Below are 14,742 nucleotides of genomic sequence, written 5' to 3'. Positions count from 1 at the left end.
TTTTGCTACATTTGTGAAGAAGTTATCGGAGAGAAATGTCCAGGGTTTTCTAAATGCTGGCATAGTTCTACATCTCAGCTACTTTTGAGAAACTCCCAAGTTTGGGCTTGAATTGTTGGAGTTTTCGGATTAGCATTGTCAATGATTTTGCAATTTCAATAAGCATATTCTATGTATCTTTGTTTATTTATATCCTTGTGAATAACCTGGGGGTTACAATTCTTGCAAAAGTTTCCCCCACTTTTTGAAACTATTGAAGTAGGAAAGGGGTTGGGTGTATGATGCAGGGGACCATTGTATTTCTAAATATGTAATAATCCTCAAGATGTTGGATAGTTGTTCATATTAGGATTCATTTATTCCATACTCCATCCATTGTTGAAATCATCTATATCTATTTTTTTTTTAATTAAGTCACCGTTCCTTAGTGGTAATAGTTTGACATCAGGACCTCTTTTTCCTTGTGCGTTTGTTTTGCATTGTGTGTATGAGCAAATGCATCTGGATGATCTATTCGATTGTGTGTGCAAATACATTAGGGTGTGCATGTGTGCTATAAGCTCGTAAAAATGGGAAAGCACTGTATTTAAAAGTCACAATCAGACTAGGAGAGAAAGCAGACAGGCAGCAATATCTCAGGGACTCAACCACCACATAGAATCTGGAAAAGATAGCAAGTACATTAAAATCATGTCTTGGTCTCTGTGAGTAACTTCTTGTAACTTCTTTGTTTTTTTATGATACAGTGTGAAATCAGTCTAAATAACTTACAGTATGCTTACTGATAAATTGGTGCACAGTTTGTGTGAGTAAGTAACTCAAAGTTTGAGGAATGTCTGATTTGGTCTTACCCAAATCCAGCTTTTCATTCATAATGTTGATGCTAGCATGGAATTGTTGTAGGGATTCAAACTGAACCTGCTTTTTAAGTTTAAACTGGGATATTGCATTTTTAACATTTAAATCTGTGGATGCACAAGCAAATGATCCACAAAACAGGATTACAAGAAATTACGTTGCCATTTTCAGTCCTGTCACACTGGCTATGTCTTAATACATCTTCTAGGATGAAGATTTATTTTGTGAAGTAGAGTAAATCTCTCAACTTGAATAAAGATAAATTGTGTGCCACACCTTTGATCCTGTGGTTAAAAACAAGAGATTGGACTGTGTACATCATATTTGCCTCTGCAATGGTCAAGGCAGGTTTGGAGCTGATGTACACAATTCCTTGTTCAATTAATTGTTCAATGTTAGAATGTGATTGTGGCGCTTATTTACCATAACTTAATGAGATTTAGGACCAGCCTGATTCATACATGCTGTTTAACATTATGTAAAAACTGCTTTAGATACATGCTTAGTGTAATTCACTGTAGCCAACTCTTGGTTTTTTATAATTTTTTATTTTTTTTAATATATAATTTCTGCCTTTAATTTTTATTTTTTTTTTGTCATCGTGTACAGTCATAAAATACTTGAACTATCCCTGTCATGCTCCTCAGTGTTTAAGACATGTCTTCGTAAATTCTTGTCCACCTTGTGCAAATATTATTTTGTTTCGTTCTTTTTTGTGTGTGAGTGCATTTTCAATTGATAAAATCTGGAGTCTGTAAACACACATTTTTATACAAATGACCCTAATACTGTGCACCTTTTGGGGGAGGAAAATGTTGCTTTAAGTGTCTTGTGAAAAATAATTTGCTTAAAGAAAACATGTCAGAAATGTTGAAGATCAGATGGCTTTTACAGTTGATTACACTACTGAGGCCAAAGAACCATCCACTATTTATTTACATCAATCAATGACACTCAGATAATTGAACTCCTCAGCAACTATTAATATGTGAGATGCTTGGGTTGCATTTATGTACCCTGCTCATAATGTTTCTCAGTGTAGAGAGGGTGTTGCGTCACATAATTAATTATCAGGTACAGACACCTTAGTCTTCTGGAAATTTCTCATCCAACCAGATAATCACAAGTACATGTGGTTTTATTCATGTATTCCGTAAAATGGTTGGATCAAGATTATTATTATTTTTTTGAACCATTGTCTTGCTTTTTATTTTCATCTTTGAATTAAGGCGTAGTGCGAGCAAAACTAATCGAATATAAATTAATATTTGCATACAGGTTGAATTAATGTGTATCAGTTGTTTGAGAAAATGTCCTTATATTCTCCAAACACACCCAGTTCCATCCTGCAGTTAACCCCCTCACCCCCAAAAAGCCCATCTAGGCAAAGTAATGAGTAGTAATCTTGCATGCTACGTTTCTATGCCTACAATGTTACATTAAATGATACACTTGTTGACAGCCTACATAGAAAGCCCTTACAGAATGTGAGGTGATGAATTAGCTAGGAGTGAATTATATTAGGGATTTGTAATATGAGTCTTGTTTTTCTGTACTGGTACAGTCAATATTTGCACTGATGACCGTACTGTATGGACAAAATTAATACATTTAACAGCGCTGTTTTGTGACCAGACTTAAACCTGCAGTGTGTAGAATTTTGGGTTTTATTTCCTAGCAGATTTTGTAGAAAGTAATTATAATATCCATAAGTACATTTAATTTAGTGCATAATAGCTGAAAAAAAATGTTGAATTATTATTTTTTTCCCTTGGAAAGGGTCTCATAAATGTCCATATTTCTGAATATTTTGGACCAAGGCCTAGTGCCGCCATCTTGAAAGTGTCATAGTTGGAATGTCATCAGGTGCATTGTTTAAAATGTAGAATTGTTCTTGTCCTTGAAGGCCACTGAAGCTTCTGTTATTATTCGAAAGGGTTGGGGTTACCCAGGGAGTGTTGCATTCTAGAACTTTGTAGAACTTTCTTGATGATGTCATATTACACACTGCACCTTTAACTTGACGCAACCTCTGAATTTTTCCACTCATCCCATCTTCACAGCTGTTCTGTGCATCGTGTGATCTCTGACATGTTGGTTAAATCTTAAAGGTGCAGTGTGTAATATGACATCATCAAGAAAGTTCTAGAATACAACGCTCCCTGGGTAACCCCACCCCTTTTGAATAATAACAGAAGCTACAGTGGCCTTCAAGGACAAGAACAATTCTAAATTTTAAACAATGCACCTGATGACATTCCAACTATGACACTTTCAAGATGGCGGCACTAGGCCTTGGTCCAAGATTTGCAGAAATATGGACATATATGAGACCCTTTCTAAGGGAAAAAATAATAATTCAAAACATTTTTTTCAGCTATTATGCACTAAATTAAATGTACTTATGGATATTATAATTACTTTCTACAAAATCTGCTAGGAAATAAAACCCAAAATTCTACACACTGCAGGTTTAAAAATGTGTGAAATGTGATTTTTAATATTTTTTTATACTTTTTCCTTAATTTCTGCAAAGGTAAAGCGGGGCTTATTCGTAGTGTCTTGTAGTGTGTGGTTACAGTCTGTAACCAGTGACTTGTGTATGTGTTACTAACGAAAGCATGCGTGGTTTATGAAGGTGTTGAATTGAATAGTTATTTATTGAATAGTAATAATCATGTAGGCCTAGGTTGTGAGATAATGAGAAGGGAAACTGAACACAAATTCATGCATTTTTTTACTTGTTTCTAACACTGTAATAATTAAATTTTCTGAGATTAAAAAAACTGCAGGAAAACAGTCCATATCATGGAATAGACACTGTTTACTTAAAGTTGCCACTAGCTGCAGGCCTAACCATGTGCCACTTGGCTGTTACAAGTAGCCAGTGGATCTTTCTGTTTGCCTCCATCAGCACTGGATCGAGCTACATTTAGATTCTATTTATGCTCTGTTGAATGGCCAGTTATTCCATTAATTCAATGTACTGTATCCTACTTACAATACTCCTATTATTCCATGTATCCTGCTTTTTTACAACATGCTGTGCCAATAATGTATAGTTTTCTTTAATTTAAGGACATTATTTATATCTGGAACTTTGAATCAAAAAATTGTTTTCTTTCATTTTATCAATTCAATTGATTTTTTTTTTTTTTTAATCACAATATTTCTGCACTTCAGTGATTTGGTAAGCACCACACACGTCTGCCTGCTATTGTCTACTTTGCTTGTGTGAGTTTGTGTCATATCAAAACCTGTGGATGGCTATACGATTATTTTGTGCCAGCGTGAAAATTAGGTCCAGATTTGAATACATTAAACACCACACTTATGACAATGTATTTTCGTCTGTAATTCATTAACCATTTCATGCTGATGTGATATACATTAATTCATTCAAAAGTGTGACTGTGTGTGTTCCGTTTTTTAATATCAGAATTATTTTAGGATTTAAAATTATTTAAAAGTTGGAATAGATTAAAACTGGTATAAGTCTGATCTAAGATGTTATGTCCATTAGGTTTGAATTACTCCTTTTTTGGATAAATCATACAAATACAGTACATGACTTATTTTGTAGCACATTTCTGCCACCAGGTGGCACTAATAACCATTTGGTCCCCTCCTAAAAGCCTGAGACAGTTTTGGAATAGATGATATTTTTTATCAGTTTACTTGGCAATGAAAAAATTATGGCTTGCCTTTATCAAGAAAAATAATAAGAGTAGCACATTTTTCCATGTGTCCTGCTACATACTCAAAGGCTGCTATTATTCACAGTCACATATCCTGGCTAGTCTACATCTAGGCCTACTCTTTGCCTGAATTGCATATTCTAACCAAGTAGCCATCCGTATAAAAATAAAATTGCAAAAACCTCAATACGTTTTGATTAAACAATATCTTTAGGAAAAATCCCAGGTTTGATGACTTTACATTGTTTATTCAAACAATATTCTAACAAAAAGGGAATTACTCACATATTTTGCATAGTAAATTTCAAATTTAAATGTCTTGGACATCAGCGCCAAACATCATCTACTTGCAGTGTCAGATAAAAAAATATCATAATCTGTGTCTTTAAATGCTCGATTAAGTTCTACCTAAAATCAGAAACATATATACAGTCTTGTGCCGTAGATATTCATTTGGTCTAACAAGTGAAAGGTTAAAGCTACAGTACAAACTAATCAACAGTTACAATGTTATCAACATGATGAAATGATTCTGATTCAGCATTTACTCTGTTCCGCTGATAAAAACAACTTTCTACAAAGTGTCTGACAAACAAGACTGGACGACTCAAACTGTATGCAGGAATAGTTACATACTCTCAGTATAAAATTCTATTTGGCGTCCAAATCCTGACCAGAAACACTATATCAAATAACTGGTTTTCCTAAGAGTGTTTCCAAAATGTCAACAATACCAATAATAGCAATGCAATATGTGCGTGAACCATCTGGTCAACTCCAACTAGATGAAGTGGTGAAAGATGAAAACAGAGTACTCCCCACTCACAAGTTTTTCTAAAGGCAGCAATCCAGGCATGACCATTTTGGTGTGTATAGTCTCACCAATAATGGGTATTATGATTTACAGACCCAGTCCCACAGAGCAGCTACGATGGTTATCCAGGTGGCTATGCTGGACAAAACGTGGGTCCTCCCATTCACATCAATACCATCCCATCCTTTACTCGCCGATTCCTTCTGTCATTCTTCATATGGCAGTCTAGAAAACCAAAATGTCTATAAAATATTTAAAATTGTAGTAAAAAAAAAAGAAGAGGACTGATATGATGTTAATTTCCAGTAATACTCCTTGCTGAGTTACTGCGCTGTTCACAGGTCAGGGTTACGAGTCACAGCTGACTCTTCTGTTCTGTCAGAAACGTGCCACGACTTTCAAGTCCAAGCCACTGGCACTGGAACCTTGAGCCTGGTTGGATCCCTGGCCCACCTGGATATGGTGGAGGCCGGAGTTGAAGCTCGCACACAGCAGACTGCTGCAGTCGCAGGGAACCAGAGAAACCAGTGGACCAGCACCGTCCAGAGACATCGTGGCTAGACAGGCTGAACAGTAGATGGTAGAGGGAGGGTTAGAGGATAATTAAAACAAAAAAAAGAAAACTGAATAAACACCCAAACATCGGTTGTATATGCGCCAATGTGTGCCTTAGTATTGTGTTTCTGCATCGGTAAAGGCTAAGCTACTAATCGACTTATACTTTGGCTTTGTTAAGAATTTGGCACATGCTACCTGTATTTTTATAGCGATAAATCTTTGCTTATATCGAGAGCATTGTTGCTAGCAACGGAGGGTTGGTCCAAGCCACTTTGTTTACATACACATTTACAGAGCCTATGCTGTGTGTTAACACAGTACTGGCAAGTAGTGGATTGTGAGGAGATATTGTCAAAAAGTGATTTTGACAACAAGCTTTCTTCAGAATCCCTGAATCCACCTTAAATGTTTCCCACCATGAGTGGGTGTTAGGCTACCTGCTGTGTTCTGATCCCAGATCTTGAGTGAGCCGTCATGGGAGGATGTTGCGACCTGAGCAGTGCCACCAGGAGGCAAAGGCAGAAACATACAGCAGGCCGTGGTCTGGAGATGGCCTCTGTACTCCACAACTTTACAGCCTGGCTGACGCAGGTCCCAGAGCTAGTAACACAAAAGCAACTACACTGAGAACAAACAATGGAGCAGCCAGGCAAGGACTGTTTTAATTTTATAACTAAATCGTTGATCTGAATCTGAACAATGACAAACGAGAATTAACTGGCAGTAGTTTAATCAACTCCTACCAATGTTGTGTGGTGTCGTGTAGTCTACACAAAATGGCTTTTGCATTTTATTTTTAACTACGTATACTGGAATGTTATAGAGAAACAATAGTAATTCGTGAAATCGGTGCTTCGTCACAGGATGAACTCCATATTTGAACGTTGTCTATTGCTACCTTTTTTGGAAGACATTTAAAGACAAAGGTTGTAACGCACCATTTTTTGAGTACATTAGACAGGAAACTTGTCTTGCTAGGGGAGTCAAACCCAGGACACATTAAAAAGACCCTCGGTTCAGGAGAAAATATGTCAAATTTTTATGTTCGATAAAAAATTACCCAAATAAATGGTAAAACTGAGTAGCCATTGGCTTTTCTGTTTTATTATTGCATGATTTCACATGGGTAAAGGCACAAAACATATTGTTTATTTACATTTGGTTGTTTTTTGTATAAACATTCAGACAATAGGGAACCTGCTGACAGTCTCAACATATCCGCCTTCTGCACATCTACACCTGCACTACCAACAACAAACCAAACACCTCCAATAGTCTCACCGTGGCTTCACAGCCCTGGCCTCCAAAGCCGTTGCTGCTGGACACCAAGTAATTTCCATTTGGAGAAACATCACAATGGGTCTGGATGTACTGCTTTGATGGAAAAGTATTGGTCACCTGCCAAGCACGACTATCCCACACCCTGTACACATAGACGAAAATATTATTGTAAACAAACTACACTCGTGCAGCAAGCATATAGACAGTTTAGTCTAAAATACTACCTATACAACCCTGCAATGTCTATTAAAAGTACATTGTTTGCATGCAGTATTCATAAAAATGGGATATACTTATTGTTGTATATTACGTCACAAAATTGTGCCTTGAATTTCACTCTTTTGCTTGAATACCCATCACTTTGCTCGTTGTTGTCACCCGGAGGCTCAATCAATGTGAGGTTACTTCTGCTGTGCAGTGGATTGTGGCTCAGAACTGCCAAAAAAGCATGCTAGATGGTTTGCACACAAAAATGTGCGTACTGATTTGGAAGTATATTCGATTATACAAATAGCATGGAAGTATGGTTATTGGAATGCACCCCAAATTAAAGACAGCGGTCGCCATAGTTTTAGGAGTGGAGCTAGACTAATGTGATATTTAGATTCCAAATTTAAACAAATAGTTGTTTATGACCTTTTTTGTGTTTCATGATCATAACAAAATGTCTAAACTAAATTATCGTCATGACATGACAAAGAGAATGCTCTGCCATGTTATGGAAGTGGGGTTGTATGAGGTACTTATGCATGGTAAGTCTGTTAGAATAACTATGCATTCGAACCTCATACAAAAATACTGAACTATCCGTTTAACAACAAAAGTTAACATTGTTGTGAGGTCAGTGTCACTTTCTTGTAGGCCTAATACTTATTGTAATTTAAAAATAAATGGTATACATTTTCCAATAAAGTAGAAACAAGTCAACATATTTTACATTACCAACTTCAAACTAAGTGGATTTCTACTAATTGTAATGTTCTCCTTATGCTGCAGATGGCACATGTGCATCTACAGTATAACAGTTGCATCTTTCTGTACCTAATGGTCTTATCCTCAGAGGTCTGGACTACGTTGGAGCTGTCTGGCACCCAGCACACATGAGTAACCTGGACAGAGAAGTGAGGAAAGCGGAAATGGTTAAAGCCTGTAGGTCATTGACTCAATGAGTCAGGAATGCCCCATAATGTGATTTTTTTTCTTACTACTCAGGTACACACCCAAGAAGTACCAACATGACTTGAAAGAATTCTTTGTACAAGGCTTTGTACACCAAAACAAGCACACTGTAATTCTCACCAGGTTTCGAGACACGTTCTGTCTCTGTTCACATTTTGCAGATTCTATATCCCACAGGCACATCCAGTTGTCACGGGAACCGGTGCACAGCTTCCTCCCATCTTCAAAACCCAGTAAAAACAGGTGCATATATTCAGGGCAGATCAGTAAATGAAGAGTGTGATAAAAATGACAGAATCACACCCCAGGTTCTGGGGGCGACTGAAAGAGGTGGTACCCCTGCCTTTGTAAATATAGACTGAATTTGGAGGGAGGGAGGAGAGAATTGTTTATTTTATATCTATTTATTTTAATATTAATCATATCTTCAATAACTTTGCAGATTATGAAATGTATATTAAGCAATAGAAAAGGCATGAGGACAACCTTTGAGGTTTTTCCCCATGAGTGAGGGGACTCATTGTGAGTGCATACCAGGGCTGATAGCTACTCCATTGACCACCAACTCATGGCCACAGAACTCCTGGATGGGTTCATCCCCCTGGTTTAGGTCCCACATCAGAACGGTCTTGTCTCTTGAGGCACTAAAGATCCATGTACTGCCTGGATAACACACCACCTGGCAGGATAGACGGAGGCAGAATTCAGAGGACAGGAGAACAGAGGGTGACGCAGAAGTGAAATGAGTAACATTTTCAAACAAAGCATCACACCTTTATCCATTTGCACACACACAGTATTGACGTTACCTTGGTAACCTCTCGGTTGTGACCCTGGAAGGACTGACACATCCGGCCTTGTTTCCAGTCATACACCACCACAGCCTAAAGGGGTTGAGAGACACACACACAAACACATGCGTACACCATAATGACTTCATTTTTAAGTGGTCTCTCCTTGCTGTAAGCAGGCTAATACATGATCTTCAAACTATTACACTGGTTCATTTATCAGTTGAACTTCTGTAAAGGCCTTTAGAAAAATCTTTCAAATGAATACCGTGATCAAATGTAATTATTTTGGAGTAATAAAGTGCTAGTGCATGGATTGATTTACCTGGTCAGCCCCACCAGAAACACACAGCTCTGGCGTGAGATTGGTCACAGTGTTGATGGACCCTTGATGAGCAGGTTCATACTGCACCACCTGACTGTCAAAGGTATTTTCTCCCTTGTCTCCCTGAGATGCCCTGAAAACAAAAATAAATTAAAAATAAATCACAAATTAAACATGTTCAGCCACTATTTCAATTAATTGAATATGTATTCATGTATTTATTATTAATGTTGATCATGTGTATTATTTTCCTTTAGAGCCTGCACTGCTAAAACTCCTTCGCTTGAGATGAATTAGAGATGAAAACAATCCTTTCAGACACGACCGTCACTACATTTGTGGAGAACACTTCCCATGTAGACATACAACATACGTATAATATAGGCTACTAGTATTGTGTGTGTGTGTGGGGGGGGGGGGGGGGGGGGTGAACAGCTCCCATTTCTGCTGCACAGCAAAACTGCACCCAAAATTGAGGACCTCAAGCATCAAAGATATGTTTTTATTTTTATCTATAGTGAACGAGCTATACTAAAATCCTGCTCATTAGAAGTGTGTAGTACAACATTGAAACTTTTTCAGTAGTGAACATGTCTCACCTGTAGAGCTCAGACCTCTTGCGAAACTTGCTCTGTAGTTTGCCCATGTCTGCTAGAAACCTGTAGCCACACTGACACACACACACTCAGAATTTAATTGCATCCATAATATTGTCCATCCTACCATTTGGTAATCGACCAAGACGAGTTAAGTGTTTTTGCAACCCAAACTATTAGAGAGCTCAGCTCAAAAGTTCAGTATGGGGAATTGTATCTTAATAAAGCATTAATCACAATAAACAGGGGAAAGCAACAACAAATGGAATGTTCTAAAGGTGCATCATTGCACTCAGGTCATTGTCAAATGGTCAAATTCGATATTAAATGTTTTTTTTAAGGATTATCGTGAGGATAAGGTTCTAATTTGTTTCCATTCCCTGTCAATTACATTCTGTTTAAAACTAGTTAAGGCTCACCTACATATATGACACATCTCAAATATATATCGATACAGTCTCTTGCTGCTGGAAATCTTGCATAAGCGTAAAACAAAGCAGTCATCACAGAGTGAGATTTAACCACACGTCCTCTGGGGAAACACTACTTTCTCTCACGCACGCATGCATTCACGCGCGTAGTCTACAGCTGAGCTCCTCCCCGTTATCCTGGCGTGGGCTACTCCTCAAACAAATCGACAGGAAGGAGAGGGCTCAAATCCTATTAGCGCCGCATCATTACCGTCACAATGAATTAGTCATTCGAAAACACCTGCTGTGAACTATGCAGGCAGACGTTACGCAACAACACCACGGGATTTTAACAGTTTACTAATGTTGGGGGGGAAATAGTTCATGCTTTGTGTTATACAGCCCTGTACAACACTGACGTAAGATTTCTTACCTGTCACTGGCAGGTGTGGTCGCTGTGTGATGCTGAGGCGGTGCGGCTAGCTCACTAGCATGCTAAGTAATCTTTATCTGTCATGCCAGGATAGATTAATGCCCTAGTAACGCCAAAACGTGGCTATACAAACGTCAAAACCTGTTCGAGTCTTTGACGAAACGAGCGAGGAGTGTTTCCCACAGCTTGCCATGATACAATGTTGTCCTAACTGGATGGGAAAGTGCAAGAAGTATTCTTTAACTACACGGGTCCATCCCTCTCTCCGTAGCGACCATTGGGGCGACGCTTTCTCGTAACTAGGCGAGGGCGAGGTCACGTGACAAGGGGCCGGAAGTCCCAGAAAAGCTTTTTTCTCTTCCAAAATAAAAGTCCGATGCTCTTACCAGGATGTTCTGTTCCATGGTCATTTCAATGCGTTTCGTCAGACAACAGTTCCCTTGCATCCAGTTCATGTGTAACCTTTTTCCTGTGCACGTGTCCAAAGTGAATAATAATCTATGTGCATAATTAAATCTGAATTTAAACCTGCAGTGTGTAGAATTTTGGGTTTTATTTCCTAGCAGACTTTGTAGAAAATTATTTTAATATCCATAAGTACGTTTCATTTAGTGCATATTAGCTGATTTTTTTTTTAGAATATATATTTTTTCCCTTAGAAAGGGTCTCATATATGTCCATATTTCTCCATACCTGCCATGTTGGAAGCGTCATAGTTGGAATGTCATCAGGTGCATTGTTTATCATTTAGAATTGTTCTTATCCTTGAAGGCCACTGTAGCTTCTGTTATTATTCAAAAGGGGTGGGGTTACCCAGGGAGCGTTGCATTCTAGGACTTTCTATAATTTTCAAGAAGTTTCTTGATGATGTCATATTACACACTGCACCTTAGTTTAAACATACATTTATAAAATTATTAAAGGGTCTTAAAACCTAATTTTGATAGACAGACCTTTTCAAAATGGACTCAAGGCCAGTTAGGCTTATTGAAGCAGAACCAACCTTAAACCTGCAGTGTGTAGAATTTTGGGTTTTATTTCCTAGCAGATTTTGTAGAAAGTAATTATAATATCCATAAGTACATTTAATTTAGTGCATAATAGCTGAACCAATTTTTTTGAATTATTTATTTTTCCCTTAGAAAGGGTCTCATGTATGTCCATATTTCTGAATATTTTGGATCAAGGCCTAGTGCCACCATCTTGAAAGTGTCATGGTTGGAATATCATCAGGTGCATTGTTTAGAAAAATTTAGAATTGTTCTTGTCCTTGAAGGCCACTGTAGCTTCTGTTATTATTCTAAAGGGTTGGGGTTACCCAGGGAGCGCTGCATTCTAGAACTGTCTAGAACTTTCTTGATGATGTCATATTACACACTGCACCTTTAAGGCCCTTATTATTGTCAGTTGATATTTTGCCTTAGTAGTGCCTATTCCAGTAGGCTTATTCTTTATGAAAAAGTAATGAAGTAGCACAAACCCTGCCACTCTTAACTTAAGTGTGTTTGGAGCTGCAGCTACTGCACAGTGTAGCTATGGATTTGTTTATACATTGCATATTTTGTCATTCATAGTAAAGGTGCAGTGTGTAATATCTGAATATTTAGTGGCATCTAGTTGTGAAAGTTCTAGAATGCAACGCTCCCTGGGTAACCCCTGCACTTTCGAATAGTAACAGAAGTGGCCTTCAAGGACAAAATGCAGTTACTCAAGATGGCATCATCCATCACTGTCTCAAGTTTTTCCACAATAAAGTGATGAGGTGAAGATGTGGGATCTAAGTTATTCTATAGTATTTCTTCTTCGTCTTCCAACAGGTGCATTTCCCCAGGAAACTCACTTTAAAAATGCATATGGCCATTAAGTTTGTTTGTCCATTCTGTGCTACTGCCGAATCATGGCAGTGCAAAGTGGGGGCCTCCATGGTGGCATGCCCTGCTCTCATGTACATATAAAAGGTTAATTCTAAGAAAATTAAAGTAAAACAAACTTTTATTTTCAAGCGATTAAGAATTATTCAAAACAGACTTAGTACTATTCAATGTCTACCAAGTCTGTTTTGAAAAAAATGTAAATAAATTCTACACACTGCACCTTTAATTCAAATGTAGCCTATTGATGTTTTCCTAAAGGGAGGTTGATAATGACTCTTTGAAATCCTAAACATTGTCAGAAGGACTAACAACCAAAAGCTTAAACTTCTCTTTGCAGATGTAATCAAAATCTCAGTGCTCTGGTTACTTTCTTCACACTATCCCATCATAAAAGGATGCAAGGACGTTTAATGTTATTTTCTTTGGTTGAGATGTAAATCCAAAGTAAAGATCATGCAGTAGCCTATGTGCATATTTGACTAAGAAACAACTGACACAATATTTTAACATTTCGAATTTGCATGGTTTTCAGGTTGATGAAAAATGAACTGCAATTAGGCCTATGATTTTCAACAACACATGATAGGTTAAAATGTTACTGACATGAAGTTGGTTGGTTGTTCAGTTGACGTTTATAAAAGGCACAGGTCCAATGGCTCTTGGAGATGGAAGTCTGGGACGAATTAGACAAGAAAGGTCCCTGACCAGTTAACTTTAATTCTTAAGCATTTACAGTTTATCTTCTGATGTTGTGCGCTTCATTATAGCTCTGATTGTTTGGCCTGTTGGTAAAATAAAGTGAACTAAACAAATGCGTTATATGCAATTACAGGGGGGATGTCCCCATTCAAATGGTCTAAATAGGCCACTTAGTTAGGTTGGGATCAGTAATGCTCAATACCTAAGCAGATGACATCACTGCTATAACTTTGTTAACAGCAAATTGTTTGAATGAGTATGACTGCAGTTAAACTCTCAAATGAGCCAAACATGTTATTACAGTGCTACAAATCAGGAGTTCATGGCATACACTTTATTCTTATTGCATTTTTCAGTATCCCTTTCTTGCTTTTTTAATTGTCTTCACATAAACGTACAATAGGCTACTTAACTCATTTTAATGTGTTAGTGTAGTAAGGCAAAACAAAAGCAGACAATGAAGGCAAGTGTTCTCACTTTACTACAATCCCTATCTCTGACTTGATGGTGCAAGATCCACTTGCCTCACCCATATGGTCACGAGGACTATTGTTGAGATTTATTTCCCACACTGCTGACAGCACTGAAAGCATAATGTAGTCTATATCTTTATGACACAGTTAAAATGCCCGGATCTTTACCTGTGTTTGCACATCTGCTAATTTGAATAATAAGTATGTTTCCATTTGATGTTAGTGGAGCGTTGCTATTTCCCAAAAATGGAAGCAAAGCAGAATAGTGCTGAGACGTGATTTGTGTATCACAGGTGGAACACAGCATAGGGCTCCAAGAAACAAAGTGCCTGCTACTGCCTTCAGGTGTAGACTATAGATGGAGGCCGAGTGCTGCAATCACTGATAGGCCAACACAAGATATAAATTGCAATTGCAGAAAATCATAAATTGTTTCCTTAAAGTAGAACACTTGACTGACTTTATAATGTAGCCTATCATAGTGAGCTCACTAGGATATTTTCACAAACACACACACACACACACACACACACACACACACACACACACACACACACACACACACACACACACACACACACACACCAAACGGAATTTAAGTGGCACTGCCCACGTAGCCTACAGCCCGTAGAGATTTGAGCTTCTCCATTCATGCACATTTTCTATTCCACAGGTTGGGGTGTAGGAAATACTTGTGTTGCGTTTGTTTGCCGAGACAGACACTCCCCCCCCCAAGTCGATGGGAGGCCGACG

General features: G+C 38.0%; 1 protein-coding gene across 1 annotated transcript; it reads right to left on the bottom strand.

The window, feature by feature from the left end:
* Window positions 1–4,960: 4,960 nt before the first annotated feature.
* wdr31 (WD repeat domain 31) lies at window positions 4,961–11,185 on the bottom strand. The gene is made up of 10 exons (XM_080048456.1): window positions 10,944–11,185; window positions 10,104–10,174; window positions 9,505–9,637; window positions 9,198–9,272; window positions 8,923–9,067; window positions 8,509–8,609; window positions 8,251–8,318; window positions 7,210–7,351; window positions 6,366–6,528; window positions 4,961–5,936 (listed from the first exon to the last, which is right to left on the bottom strand). The coding sequence occupies exons 2-10, from the start codon at window positions 10,148–10,150 to the stop codon at window positions 5,749–5,751; spliced, it is 1,062 nt and encodes a 353-aa protein (XP_079904582.1). The 5' UTR covers window positions 10,151–10,174; window positions 10,944–11,185; the 3' UTR covers window positions 4,961–5,748.
* Window positions 11,186–14,742: the final 3,557 nt, after the last annotated feature.

Source organism: Ammodytes marinus, assembly GCF_949987685.1.
Source record: "Ammodytes marinus genome assembly, chromosome: 2".
NCBI lineage: Eukaryota > Metazoa > Chordata > Actinopteri > Uranoscopiformes > Ammodytidae > Ammodytes > Ammodytes marinus.
Note: the sequence above shows the minus strand (reverse complement) of the source record. Positions and strands in the feature narration are given on the sequence as shown.

What these genes read in the sequence shown, in the direction of transcription:
- wdr31 (XM_080048456.1), bottom strand. Translation starts at nt 10,150, where the DNA reads ATGGGCAAACTACAGAGCAAGTTTCGCAAGAGGTCTGAGCTCTACAG. An exon ending in AGAACGTGTCTCGAAACCTG is followed by an intron (nt 8,319 to 8,508) that starts GTGAGAATTACA and finishes TTCTCTGTCCAG; the next exon opens with GTTACTCATGTGTGCTGGGT. An exon ending in GCCAGGGCTGTGAAGCCACG is followed by an intron (nt 6,529 to 7,209) that starts GTGAGACTATTG and finishes TTGTGTTACTAG; the next exon opens with CTCTGGGACCTGCGTCAGCC.